Source organism: Garra rufa, chromosome 10 (assembly GCF_049309525.1).
Source record: "Garra rufa chromosome 10, GarRuf1.0, whole genome shotgun sequence".
NCBI classification, from domain to species: Eukaryota; Metazoa; Chordata; class Actinopteri; order Cypriniformes; family Cyprinidae; genus Garra; species Garra rufa.
The window spans coordinates 12,085,652-12,099,766 of NC_133370.1; the positions used below are offsets into that span (position 1 = coordinate 12,085,652).

General features: G+C 34.6%; 2 protein-coding genes across 2 annotated transcripts; one reads left to right on the forward strand and one right to left on the reverse strand.

The window, feature by feature from the left end:
* Nucleotides 1-358: 358 nt before the first annotated feature.
* Nucleotides 359-8,034, reverse strand: alg3 (ALG3 alpha-1,3- mannosyltransferase). Its single transcript, XM_073849335.1, has 9 exons — nucleotides 7,834-8,034; nucleotides 7,329-7,428; nucleotides 7,034-7,181; nucleotides 4,977-5,137; nucleotides 4,698-4,818; nucleotides 4,380-4,585; nucleotides 2,338-2,414; nucleotides 2,086-2,230; nucleotides 359-1,805 (listed from the first exon to the last, which is right to left on the reverse strand). The coding sequence occupies exons 1-9, from the start codon at nucleotides 8,015-8,017 to the stop codon at nucleotides 1,640-1,642; spliced, it is 1,308 nt and encodes a 435-aa protein (XP_073705436.1). The 5' UTR covers nucleotides 8,018-8,034; the 3' UTR covers nucleotides 359-1,639.
* Nucleotides 8,035-8,939: 905 nt separating this feature from the next.
* On the forward strand, nucleotides 8,940-12,904 carry mul2 (mitochondrial E3 ubiquitin protein ligase 2). Its single transcript, XM_073849735.1, has 5 exons — nucleotides 8,940-8,998; nucleotides 9,793-9,948; nucleotides 10,077-10,164; nucleotides 10,266-10,386; nucleotides 11,859-12,904. Exons 2-5 carry the CDS (start codon nucleotides 9,832-9,834, stop codon nucleotides 12,574-12,576), a joined length of 1,044 nt encoding a protein of 347 aa, XP_073705836.1. The 5' UTR covers nucleotides 8,940-8,998; nucleotides 9,793-9,831; the 3' UTR covers nucleotides 12,577-12,904.
* The last annotated feature ends 1,211 nt before the right edge of the window (nucleotides 12,905-14,115 follow it).

A 14,115-nucleotide genomic window follows, 5' to 3' on the forward strand; every position in this document is an offset into this window, starting at 1 on the left:
AAATTAAACTAGAATTCAGTTCAAAACATGTTTTTTGGAATGACAGATTTTGTCAGTATTACTCCGTTTTAGAGCTGTTAACCATATAAACAGTCTAAATAACACTGGTTATATGTATTTTTGTAAGCTCATTTTGTTTTGTTTTTTATGGCAATTGATTTCTGTGTGTTGATTTCCATGGCAAAGACTGCTTGCTTTTAGCCTCCTTGAGATATTTTGGATTTAGTCTTTTCTTTCGTTCTTTTGGAGTTTGCTTTCAAGCAAGAGTTTTCAGGTAACACCACAAAAACAATCTGCAAAACCTGGAGCTATATTTTTCATGTTCAATCATAGGAAGAATCTGTGAAAAGTATGAATGTTATGAAATTATGACTTTTTATTTTCAATCACTTACAAATCTATACAATAAAATGCTCTGAATGATTCCAAATGACGCTTCTCCAGGTTTTAAGATACTGTTGTTTCAAACAGTAAGGGCTTTAATCATTCACTGTACCTTCAACCTGGTTTTGCCCAGACTTTCATACTTGTGAGCCTGTCAAAATCTTTGGAAATGGAATAAAATCATGTTGTATTGTGATTACCGACTACACTCTGGAATAGGCAAATATCATGCAAAAAAAAAAATAAAAAAATACAACAGCAAACATCATTAGAATAAGATTCATAAGAACAATCATTCACTCTTTGTCAGAAAAAAAAAACACTCTAAATATGAAACATTTCAGCACTGAATCTCTCTCTTCATGCTAAAAATGAAAAAAAAAAAATGTAAAGAACACAAAAAATAAGAAAGACCAAAGACAGAAAGCAAACACAGGAACTACTAGAGGTTCATGGTTGCCTTAAACTAAAAAGAAATAGAAAAGCAGATCTATGCTGTTCCTTTGTGCCCTATTATGTAACTATGATCCTGTTGAGCTTATAGACAATTTTGCATGGCTGGAAAAATCGACTATTAGAGGGATAGTTTACCCAAAAATGAAAATTCAGTGTTGTCCCAAAACCTGTATGAGTTTCTTTCTTAAAAGGGATATTTTGAGGGGCAAAAAATGTTTAAGTCCATTCTAAAGTACATACAAGTTCTTCAAAATATCTTCTTTGGTTCCACAGAAGAAAGAAAGTCATACAGGTTTGGAATGACATGAGGGTGAGAAAATTACAATTTTCATTTTTTGAGTGAACCAAACATATAAATGAAAACAAATCCCTGAATAATAATTATGAATGAGCTTAATGTCACAGCTGAAATGCAGAGATATTTTGTTTTATATATATATATATATATATATATAAAACATTTTGTACAAATAAATTGTCCTGAAAATGAGTTCATTGATATGCTGCATAAAAAAAATAGTAATTTCCCAATAAAGATCGATTCACACTTCCCTCTCTGACATCTTAGACTATGCATCACCTTAGTCCTTATGAATCCTGAGAAGCATTGTAAACCCTCCCCCAAAACCCCCCAAATAGTAACTTCATGCTACCTGAACAAAACCCTGATACCATTTTAGCACCAGACTCAGGGCACAGGGTCCTGGCCACCACTGTGTCCCCTGGTACAGGAGCTTGCAGACAGGAGTTGAGGCCAGGGATCATCCCATAGAGCAAGCGCCCCTGATCAGGTCAGGGTTCAGTGGCGCTTAGCCTTGTTCTCTGACTTCTGAGACTGAGCTGGAGTCGGGTTAAGCCACAAACAGAGCAGGATGATGAAATGGCAGACGTGCAATGATAGAGAGCTGTAGTTGGTGGATGGATACGTGTTCCAGGACAGCTCTATCAGACCCAGAATCAACACCCTAAAAGAAAGTAAAAGATACAGGGATGATTGGAGGAAAATAAGATCTGAAGGTTTGACATGAAACAAATTAGTCCTACGACTGACTTAGTTAATGCCTTGAACAAAGAAAAAAATTATAGTTTCTACCTATACTGATGCATTTTTACAGAGTATATCATTTCACTTTATTTATTATGACTCAACTTGTATACTTAAATGTTCTGATTTCTTTGTATGAATTCAATATTTGGCTTGATGGCTACATTTGGTGGAAATTTTGTGGAAAGTCTGTATCTTACCTGAGCAAGTGGGCAAGTTTCTTAACTCCTCCACTCCACAGCAAGTAGGGCAGTGTATGAAAGTACCAGACATAAAACTGATAATGCAGAGATCGACTAAAGCACATGCCAATGAAATTAGAAGTGAAAAGAACCAGAACTGTCTGTATGGCCTGGGTTAAGGAACCATTTTTAGAATACATTCATAAAACAATCATTTGAATCCAATCCATCATACATACATTTGATGTAAGCAACCACAAAAAAGGATATGATCGGCATTAGGCTTGTGTACAGTTTCTTTTCTCTCAGCTGGATCTGTTAGAATAGACCAAATACTGTTCCCAGACCTGTAACAAACAGTGTTTTTTAAATGACACAGCAGAAAAATAAAAAAAAACGTTGTTCCCAGACCTGTAGCATATTTAGTTTTGTTAAGCATTATTTTTGTTTTCTTTGTGCACAAAAAAAATATTCTTGTAGCTTGTAGCCTTGAATGTGGTAGTTACTGTCTATGCAGGGTCAGAAAGCTCTTGGATCACATCTTAAATATCTTAATTTGTATTCTGAAGAGGAACGAAGGTCTTAACGGGTTTAGACAACATGAGGGTGAGTAATTAATGACAGAATTTTACCCCTTTAGTACTGGCCTTAGACTTGTAATAATGTTTTTTTTTAACAAATTAAATTGCTATATCCTATTAACCCTTGTGCGACCTTATGGACATTTTTGTCCATTTCAGTTTTGTTTTTTTGTTTTAAGTGTGCCTGTGTTAATGCCAACTGCATAAATCTTGGCTCAGGTGTGTATTTTTATTGAAATTTTAATATTTCATCCTCATTTCCTTCAAAAAATCTATTTTACCCTCCATACAAAAAATCCTCACACTCAGGACCTTAAGGACAAAAATGTCCACATTGAAACCCATTAAAACTGCAATTTTTTAACCCAGGGCCATTTGACTATAAAATGATGCAATGTTTGCTAATAGGCATTCATTCTATCGGAAAGGCTTCAAATTTTAAATTTTTACCATTTTTGTCAAATTTGGCATATAAAAGAAATACTCACTTTTTTGTGTTTTCTGCTTATGCATACTATAGCCTATTATAGAGTCAATTGGAAAAAGAATGCAGCTAAAATTGTGTGGGTATGTTGGTAAGGATGTCAGAGTGTGGTTTGCATGTGTTTACTGAAAATTTTATGGGTGTAATATGTCTGAAAGAAATGATATTGTACTGCCAATCAAAAATCCCACTCCATGTATATGAGTCTCACCCTTGGCAGGGTCATAGGGCCATGTGAAAGCTATGAATAAGGTCAAATAAGGTTAATGAGCTTTGAGGATTTTTCTTTTTCACCCAAACACACATTTTAATCCTTGATGGCACTTTTTCATTTGTTACTGTTTTTGTACAGAGATAAAAGGTGAGCTTGAATTTGATGTAGAAGTTCAGAAGCCCTTAAAACACATTGTTTTTGTTTTCACCACAAGAAAACGCTGATTGTTTAATCTGGTAGAATTTATACAAAGTTTGAGTGTTCGCACAGCCCAGACAGGTGTTCGCAAAGCAAAACCTAGACATATTTGGTGCTTGAGGGCTTGGTCATTTCATTGCTTGCAAGATGAAGAGACATTACTCAGCAGAAGAAGCTCTGGAGCTAGTGTTGCCCACTGACAGCGAGCATTATGTAAAGAAACCAGTTTTTAAAGCATTACAATTCTGAAAATGAATGAATGTTTGGTAATTATGAATAGAAGAGATTCTGATAAAAAAACAAGTCAGTGAAAGTGGAAAAAATATTAATATATAACATTTCTAAGACAGTTTTTTGACATGGCCATTTTTGTCCATTATGGGCCTAAGTGTTAGTTTTTTTTTTTTAAATCTGACACTACATTAAAAATATAAATTCTTCAAAATGAATGTTGTTGTTCTTCATTGACACATTTTTCATTTTTTCATTAAAAAACACCTGTGGCATTATGTAAACAAACCAGCATTTAAAGGGCTAAAATTCTGAAAATTAATGAATGTTTGGTATCTATGGATAGAACAGATGCTGGTTAAAAAAAATCGACATCAGTGAAAGTAGAAACAAATATTAATCAATCATATTTTTATGACAGTTTTTGGACGTGGACATTTTTGTCCATTTTGCACCTATGTGTAACTTTTTTTTTTTTTTTGAAACGCACAAGGGTTAAAACTCTTCAAATAATTTGATACACAATTTTCTTAACATTTAAGGTGATTTAACCATGTAAAATACCCTGCTAATTACAAGTTTAATTGTAGGTTTTGATTTTTACCTCTTCCATCTCTTCAGCGCAAACAAAAGCAATGTGGTAATGTGAGCCAAAAGCAGAGCCAGGTGGAAGTATCGACACACAAACACATCCTCAGGAAGAAAACGCCAGTTTACCGTCCACTTAAACAGAAACTGCCTGCCCAGGTCAAACGCCCGGCTAACATACCCGACAGGGTTCACTAAGAGGAACGGCAGTCCTAATACCAGCTGTTGAAAAGGGAGAAAAACGGAGAGGTATATAAAAATCAGGCATAAAATAGCAAAAAGTAACAAGTTGAATCACTTAATAAATATTTAAATGTGTTTATGTGTCTCTAACCTGAATCACAGCACAAAGAGTGAGTTTAGGTAAAGTTTTCCATAGACCAAACTCACACAGGAGGAGGAAGAGGAGGCCAGGAGCGAAGAGCAAAACATTCATCTTCACAGACACAGCTAAACTGTCCACAGCAGACAAATATATACTTTAAATGCACACTCACAGCTAAAAACGAACAGTTGTTCATTAAACAATAATTCTTTTGTTAGAAAGTGTTTTATATTGTATAGAGGTAGTGATAACATGAATGGCAGGAATGAAGATGTCCTTTCTACTTGCCTGTAAAGGGCACATCCTAGAGTCCAGCGGCCGTCTAAGAAGAGATTGATGGCTCCAAATAACAGCATCATGGCTACTGGATCATTAAAGAGGCGCAAGATGAAGATGGAGTGAATCCGATACGAAGCACAGCAGACAAAGAAGAACACAAATGGAGGAACCTGGAGAAGAATAAACAGACAAGAATTTTTATTAAGACACTTTTTTAGAAACACAAAATAATTTTTTTGTGTATGTAAAAACATAATAAAACCAAAAAATTAGCAGTAAGATTTTTACATTGTAACATAGAGATGAGTATTTGCTGGATTACATAAGGCTTAAAGGAGAAGTTCACTTCCAGAACAAAAAATTACAGATAATTTACTCACCCCCTTTCTTTCTTCAGTTGTAAAAAAATTTTTTTTTTGAGGAAAACATGTCAGAAATTTTCTCCATATAGTGGACTTCAGTGGTGCCCCTGAGTATGATCTTATAAAATGCAGCTTTAAAGGGCTGTAAATGATCCCAGCCGAGGAAGAAGGGTTCTATCTAGTGAATCCATCAGTTGTTTATTTATTTTTTCTTAATTACAATTTATTTACTTTTTAACCTCAAACGCTCGTCTTGTCTAGCTCTGTCTAAATTCTGTGTATTCCGGTTCATGGCGGTTAGGGTAAGTCGAAAAACTTCCATCTAAATTTGTTCGCAAACTTTAAAATCAACCTATATTGCTTTTTTACCATTATTTAGAGGAGAAATTGAGAGTTTTTCAACATACCATAAACAGGAATGCACCCAGTTCAGCAGAGCTAGACCAAGATGAGCGTTTGTGGTAAAGAATTTTTTTTTTTTTTTTTATAAATTGTACATTTTTTTTAGAAAATAACAGATCGTTTCGCAAGATAAAACTCTTCTTCCTCGGCTAGCATCATTTACAGCCCTTTAAAGCTGCAATTTATAAGATCATACTCCATTTGAAGCTGAATTTAAACTGCATTTTGGAAGTTCAAACTTGTGGGCACCATAGAATTCCATTATATGGAGAGAAATCCTGAAATGTTTTCCTCAAAAAACATAGTATCTTTACAACTGAAGAAAGAAAGACATGAACATCTAGGATGACAAGGGGGGTAAGTAAATTATCTGTAAATTTATCTGTGAACTTCTTTAAATTCAGAGCAATTACCATATAAATATTATTCTATGACCTGCTTATCCAACCTATTGCAATAATAGTAAATGTTGTAGAATTAATGTACACTGTATTACATAATTCATACAACAAAAAAAAAGTTTAGGGTTGGTAAGACTTTTGAAAGAATTATCTTATGCTTACCAAGTCTGTGTTTATTTATTGAAAAACACAGTAAAAACAGCAATATTGTAATGATTTTTACTACCAGACAAATGTCTCTTCTGCTCACCAAGCCTGCATTTATTTGATCCAAAGTACAGCAAAAACAGTAACATTAAATATTTTTACAATTTAAAATAACTGTTTTTTATTTGAATATATTTTAAAATGTAATATATTCCCGTGATTTCAAAGCTGAATTTTTAGCATCATTACTCCAGTCACATGATCCTTTAGAAATCATTCTAATATTCTTATTTACTGCTCAAGAAACATTTATTTATTTCATTATCATGACTTTTGATCAATTGAAAGCATCCTTGCTAAATAAAAGTATTAATTTCCCCATATGTGATTTGCTGCTCAAGAAACATTTCTCATTTTTATTAATGTTAATAACAGCTGTACTCATTGATGTTTGGTCATAATATATAACAGTGGTACATTTTTCAGGATTCTTTGATGAACAGAAAGTTCAAAAGAACATCATTTATTTGAAATATATATTTTTGTATATTTGTCACTTTTGAACCATTTAATGCATCCTTGCTGAATAAATATATATATATATATTTTTTTTTATAAATTTAACATCTTACTAACCCCAAACAATTCTCTGTGAAAAGATTCTGGTTATTCTTGGGTAAATAAATTGACTGATCAGAATGTACAGTATGTATAATGGTAAACTAGATGGATTTGCATTATATGGGGTTGTTACCTTTTTGGTGCGATGGTAAATGCGGAACACAAGCAGGAGGGTGATGAGGTAGAACACAGCGAACACATACTGACCCAAACGAATATTCTGTCCATGATCAGTGAGATAATACAGCCCAGTGAATATATACACAAAACCAGCTGGATACCTGAAACACAAATACAGTATACACAAACAGTAAATAATTAGTGGCCAGATCTTCATGTAATATGCCAGAGATAAACAGGAAGAGAAGACCACTAGACATTTCAAACTGGAATACACTACACAATTTTTCTATATTGTTAACACTTACACCAGTGGCCCAGTGTCGCCCTTCAGCTGTGTGTAGTCATATGTGCCGTTAATAACTCCCTCCACCTCATCCATATACGCCTTCCAGTCGATCTCTGTATCTGCACACACACAACACGTACATCATTAGATAGAGGAATCACGATTGCACTTATAACTGGCAGCTCTGTGCATACTGCAAATCAGTGTCATGTTGCACAGTGACATGAGAAGCGAGTCTGTGCACGTGTTCATTTTAAGGAGTCCCGACGGATCAAATACACAACTTAACCAGAATATATTTTGGAAGATAACGTTAGAGTTGAGTTGGACATTTTTGAGTCGGTCTCTATTAAATGAATGAATGAAATGAATAAAACGCATTAACAGGGTGCACTGCTATCCTACTTGAACATAACGATTATTATTGGAACTTTAGTCTGTTGTTCTATTAACGAATTGTTAACCATTACTTATAAGTATCCACGGATCCTATCAGTGGTTGACTTCTACTGCACTTAACTTACATGCAACTTTTTGGATCACCCATATGTTAATCCCAATTTCCAGGAACCAAAGGACGGCGGTCACCAAGAACGTGTACTCTGTTTTGAACAACACCATATGTTTGTCCTGCCATATAGAGGAAATTGTTTTCTGAATTCTTGAAGGTAGAGTAACGTTAGATGATTTCTTTTTTCCTGGTGCCATGTTGACCGCCTTGGTGAAGTCAGCGGATTCAATCACAAACGTGTGCTGTATTCGGAAACACTAAGTTCCAAATTAAAAGTCCCTAAGGCTGATGATACATGGGGCAACTTTTTGAGCAATTTAATCGGGCAACATTTTTTGAGCAATGTTGCTTGGACACTTTCCCATTGAGAATGGGTGACAAATTTCTATCTGGATAATTAAGAGGGGGGAGGGGGGGGGGGGAGTATAAGACAATATTTGTTTCTTATTTACTTATATATCTATTTCAAACCGTATTTATGAATTATCTTCGTTTAAAAAGTTTCAGTGGCATTTTTGTGCGATTTTAAAATTAAACTGATAAACAAAAAATATATATAAATAGCATATAAAGTTTACGTTTTATTTATTTATTTATTTTTATTATTATTATTTTTTTGCATCAACATTACAACCAATGTACATAATCTTTTATATGCGATTTTAAAAATAAACTGATACACAAAATATATATAAATAGCATATAAACTTTACGTTTTCTTCATCTATTTGTTTATGGCATCAACTTTACAACCAATGTACATAATCACATTCCAAAATATAACATAATCTAATTCAGACTTGATTAAGCAAAATAAGACGTCAAAATAAATTAAGGAAACCAGAAAATAAATAAAATATATTTATTACAAAACTTATTTATGAATTCTCTTCGTTTAAAAAGTTTCAGTGGCATTTTTGTGCGATTTTAAAATTAAACTGATAAACAAAAAATATATAAATATCATATAAAGTTTGCACTTGTGAATTAAAAAAAACTTCCCAAAACATGTCAGGAAACGTCTACGTTCGGCTGCATAAAGTTATCGCTAAATTCATAGTCAGGCAAAATTCATAGCTACCTACATAAGGTAAGGTCCTCGCGTTTTGACGTATCACGTGAGCTAAACAATATCGCAGTTTCCGGTAATGAATTCAGGAGGATCGTGAGTGTTAAAGGTGCTTTTTTGCTTCTTATTCACGCGATATTAATTTCTGTTGTTTCAAATATAACTTTATTATTTATTTATGAGCATATACACGTGTAATCGTGGTCAAAGTATTAGGTTAAAGCCTTTAAAGGTCATGTATGGGTCACACGTTTCATTTTGACAGCCTGCAGATTATTTGCCTTGTTTGGTAATCTGTGGTTATTATTATGGATATTTCACTTTGACGGTGTTTGTAGTGTTATTATGTCGGATTTCTTAAAGTTGACGATCAAAACACCCCAAAATACCATAGATTTAAATAATAGAAATGTTTATTTGTGCCAACTGTAAAACTATTCCAATGTAAACAAAGCCCTACAAGGCTTTGTCATCCCTCTCTGTCTTTAATTTTTGCTTCTTTCTATCTGTAATCAGCTCTAAAATATTCTTGTCTGTTGGTCTGGGGTTCTTTCTGACCTGTATAACCTTTAAACTACAATCTTCAAGCTTTAAAAGCTTTTTCAAACCAGGCTCTCAAGCCAACATCTAAGTTTGTCTTTGAAACAGCTAGTTGTTGTCTTGTGTTTAACTTGCCAAACCTTAATGTCTGCTGAACCCCTATGACATCAATTATTTAAATTGGACATTAACTCCTATTTCGGAAAACTAAAGAAACTTATCTGTGTTAATGCAATTAAAAGCATCCAATAGGGTCTGCTAAATGAACGACATTAGTAAAAATGAATGGAAATGCTCACTTTATGTTGTCTTGATTCATCTTGAAACATACACCTGTTCATTACAATTTCATTCTGTGTTCAGAAGTCTAGAGAAGAGGGAGAGTGAGAAAAGAGGTGGAGAATGGAGGATTTCCCCATCCGGACAATAGAGATGGTGTGCTTGGGTTCAAGCGTGGCTCTCTCTGGTTTGTTTTATTACATCTACAGGAAGAAACGCAAAACAGTGGAAAAGCTTAATGTGAGTAACATTGCAAAATTGACAATTTAGACAGTGTATATATGTGAAATTAGTACCTGGAATTAGATTTAAAGTGTCTGCTACACTTAGCCATGAAAGATAAGGACAATTGTTGTTTTTGATGTAAGGAAGCTCCACTTTTGCCGCTGGATGAAAAGTTAGCAGATCTTTTGAATGCCACACCAGGGAAATGTCTGCAGTATGTGGTCATCGAAGGTAACTTTCGCTTTCCTTTATATAGTGTCTCAGCTCATCTGTAGAATATGACTCTGTCTCTTTCACTTTCAATGACTTGTTCTTACTTTTTCTCTCTGTAGGTACAGTGCAGCCCATAGGGGAACCTTTAAGGAGTCAGTTTCAGGAAGGCAGCGTTGGTGTCATTCAGAAACTGGTCCTTCGAGAACACAAACTTGTGTGGAATAGTTTAGCACGCACTTGGTAAATCCTGATCCCTTGCTGTTATACACCTTGCAGAATCTGCGAAATGACCAAAATAAGAAGGATCTTACAGAAGGAATGTTATTTTTTACTTAGTACTGACCTAAATAATATATTTCACATAAAAGATGTTTACATATAGTCCACAAGAAAAATGAATAGTTTAGTTTATAAAAGTGACCCCATTCAAAAGTTTACATACACTTGATTCTTTATACTGTTGTTACATGAATGATCCACAGCTGTTTTTTTAAGTGATAGTTGTTCACGATTCCCTTGTTTGCTCTGAACAGTTAAAGTTCAGGGGTCCAGGTCCTAAAAATTCTTTGGTTTTTCAGCATTTTTGCATATTTGAACCCTTTCCAACAATGACTGTGTGATTTTTGAGATCTATATTTTCACACTGAGGACAACTGAAGGACTCGTATGCAACTATTACAGAAGCTTCAAACACTCACTGATGAGGGAAAACAATGCATTAAGAGCCAGGGTGTTCATTTTTCAAAAGAATGAAGTTATGTACATTTTTCATATTTTGCCTAAATATCATATTTTTTTCATTTAGTACTGCCCTTTAAAAGCTACAGAACATACTTACACATTGCCCAATGCCCAGAAGACAAAATAAGTTAGATTTACCCTGATCTTCAAATTGAAAAAGTTTTCACCTCCTGGCTCTTAAGATGTTAAAAGATGGATCTCAAAATCATACAGTCATTGTTGGAAAGGGTTCAAATACACGAAAATACTGAAAAACCAAAGAATTTGTGGGAGCTGAAGGATTTTTCTGAAGAACGGCGAGCAGTTTAACTGTTCAGGACAAACAAGGAACCCATGAACAACTCATGATCACTAAACAAAACAAAGCTGTGGATCATTCAGGTAACAACACAGTATTAAGAATCAAGTTTGTGTAAACTTTTGAAAGGGGTCATTTTTACTATTATTTTCTCTTGTGGACTAGATGAAACAACTTCTATGTGAAATGTCTTATTCAGGACAGTAATAAATAAAAAATAACATTCCGTTTGTATGATTTGGAAATATACATTACCATTCAGAAGTTTGGGACTGTAAGATTTTATGTTTTTTTAAAGAAAATCATAAGTTTACTCAGCAAGGATGCATTAAATTGATCAAAGGTGACCAGTAAAGATATTTATAATATTACAGAAGATTTTAGTTCAAAAAAAGTTCTTTTGAAAAAAAAAAAAAAACACAGTTTGCACAAAAATATCAATCAGCACAACTGCTTTCAACATTGATTAAAAATAAGAAATGTTTCTTGAGCACCAAATTAGTATATTAGAATGATTAATGAAGGACCGTGACACTGACAATTCTGCTTTGCATCACAGGAATAAATTACGTTTTATAATATATTAGTATAGAAAGCAGTTACTTTAAATTGTGAAATATGTATATGTTTTACTGTATTTTGGATTAAATAAATTGTCTTTCACATCCCTCAGGACTGACAGTGAGCGTTTACTTCACCAGCGTGTGAACGCTGTGCCCTTTAACCTGCTGGGTGCAAATAAGGCATTTGTGCGTGTGCTCTGTCCCCTGGAGGCCTCGGGTCCCAATATGGAAATCGTTCATGAGAAGTTCCATCAGGCCAGTTACGGCTTTACGGACCTGATCGGTCAGTACCTGAGCGGAGAAAAGCCCAAAGGTCAGCTTGAAACAGAGGAGATGCTGAAAGTGGGTGCGTCTTTGACTGCCGTGGGTGAGCTTATTCTGGACACAGACCGCCTCCCAAAAATCCGCCCACCCACCGACGGCTCAGAGTACTTCCTGAGCACGGATGACTTTGAGACCCTGCGGCTGGAGCAGGAAGGCCAGGCAGAGGTGTGGAGGGTGCTGGCGTGTGTTTGCGCATTGGCAGGTGTGGCCGTGCTGATGTGGGTGGGACGCAGGTACTACCGGCAACTGAAGCTGCGGTGGGAGCAAGAAAACATGAGAAGGGAATTCGAACATTTTGGCGCAGGAGAAAGAGGAGAAGAGGAGAATGGCGTGGACGTAGCTGAGAATGCATGTGTGATATGTCTAAGTAACCCGAGAGGATGTGTGTTGCTGGACTGCGGACATGTGTGCTGCTGTTTTAGCTGCTATCAGGCTTTGCCGCAACCAATCTGTCCCATCTGTAGACAAAATATTAAACGCGTTGTGCCTTTGTACCAGGCCTAAAAGACTGTGAAGAGTTTTGGTTCATTTCAAAAAAGGCTTTCAGCAAGTACTAAACATGATTTACTTGTCAAAACAGCCTTAAAGTTTGAAACAATTATACTGTGAACAGGACATCTGCGATAGAAGCAACCGCACAGATTTCTGATACGCACTTTAGTTTTTTTTTAGTTTTTTTTGTAATATATTACTATGAAAGCTTATTGCCACCACAGAATTAAAAAATCAATAATAAAAATTTAAAAAATCAGTTAATTGTGACCTTTTAATCCAAAAATTCTAACTCATAACTCATAATAGAAAAAAAATATCATTACACCTTTTTTTCTTATAATGCTGACCAGGGTCAGAAATTAACTTTTTCATTAAGGGGCAATATTTGTCCCCTAGAATTGATTTCCAGGGGCATTTTTTTTAAGAATCACCTTATTATAAAAACCATCCCCTGGTTTCACAGACAAGGCTTAAGCCTAGACCCAGACTAAAATGTACATCTGAGCTGTTTTAACTGAAAGAAACTTACACCGACTGAAATTAAAATATACCAGTGCCTTTGCTTTGTCTCAAAATGCACACCAGTAATGTTTTTTTTTTTTTCTAAGGCACTTTTATAAAAAATACTTAAATTGAACTATGGACCTAGTTTAGTCTAAGCCCTGTCTGTGAAACCAGGCCAATATGTTGTCTTTAATGTCAAATACTTAAAATTACCCAATTACTTAATATTTTAAACTGTTTGTCAATAACAATAAACTGTTTAAAATTGTATCTAAATTATACATGTAAAAACAGGAGCTCATAGGGCTGCAATATTATGACAAAAATCATTATTTTAGAAAACTGCTCTTCATATTGCAATAATGATCATTAATATTGCTATAGAAAACAACATAAAACGTTTTGTTTTTGTTCTGGGCACATCACATTCTGGCTTCATTGACAAGCATGTCAGTCTATGATGCCAAGTCTAGCATAAGTTATACAAAAAGTCCCGTTTTAATCACTTAAGCTACGAAATTAATGTGTTTTTTTTTTTGTTTTTTTTACATATTGCAGCTGCACTGTTGTTTATGATGAGGGAATTGGCAAGTGAATCAACAGCTCCGGTGAGTTCAGCGCTGACTAACCTAAGCGCCTTTGATTGGCCAATATATTTCTAAATTCAACAAAAACGCGTTTGATTGGTTACAAGGCTCAACGCTGCACAAAACAGCACATAAAAGCAATCTGATGCGGTGTGAGCAAATCTAAATGTAATTCTGCGAATTGACACTTTTTATTTATTTTCACATTTTTTATGTTAATTGCGACAGCTGTAATACATTGTCTTGAATTTATGGGACATTTTTGTTGACTTTGGTGGCATTTTTGCCACAAGCCCTCGTTAATATCTGACCCTGATGATTATTTTTCTCGAGGTTGCATGTTTATATCGAACAAGTAGAATTACATGTTTTGATTTTGCAATTAAATCAATGCGATTTGTCTACATAGAATTGTGAGTTAGGGCTGTTGCATGAAGAAATCTTCTTTGAGGTGATT

Coding starts and splice junctions, on each gene's coding strand:
- alg3 (XM_073849335.1), bottom strand. CDS start 8,017: ATGGCACCAGGAAAAAAGAAATCATCTAACGTTACTCTACCTTCAAGA. Junction 4,819..4,976: donor CTAGGATGTGCCCTTTACAG/GCAAGTAGAAAG, acceptor TGCTGTGGACAG/TTTAGCTGTGTCTGTGAAGA. Junction 2,415..4,379: donor GCGCTGAAGAGATGGAAGAG/GTAAAAATCAAA, acceptor TGTTTGTTACAG/GTCTGGGAACAGTATTTGGT.
- mul2 (XM_073849735.1), top strand. CDS start 9,832: ATGGAGGATTTCCCCATCCGGACAATAGAGATGGTGTGCTTGGGTTCA. Junction 10,165..10,265: donor GCAGTATGTGGTCATCGAAG/GTAACTTTCGCT, acceptor TTCTCTCTGTAG/GTACAGTGCAGCCCATAGGG. Junction 10,387..11,858: donor AATAGTTTAGCACGCACTTG/GTAAATCCTGAT, acceptor CACATCCCTCAG/GACTGACAGTGAGCGTTTAC.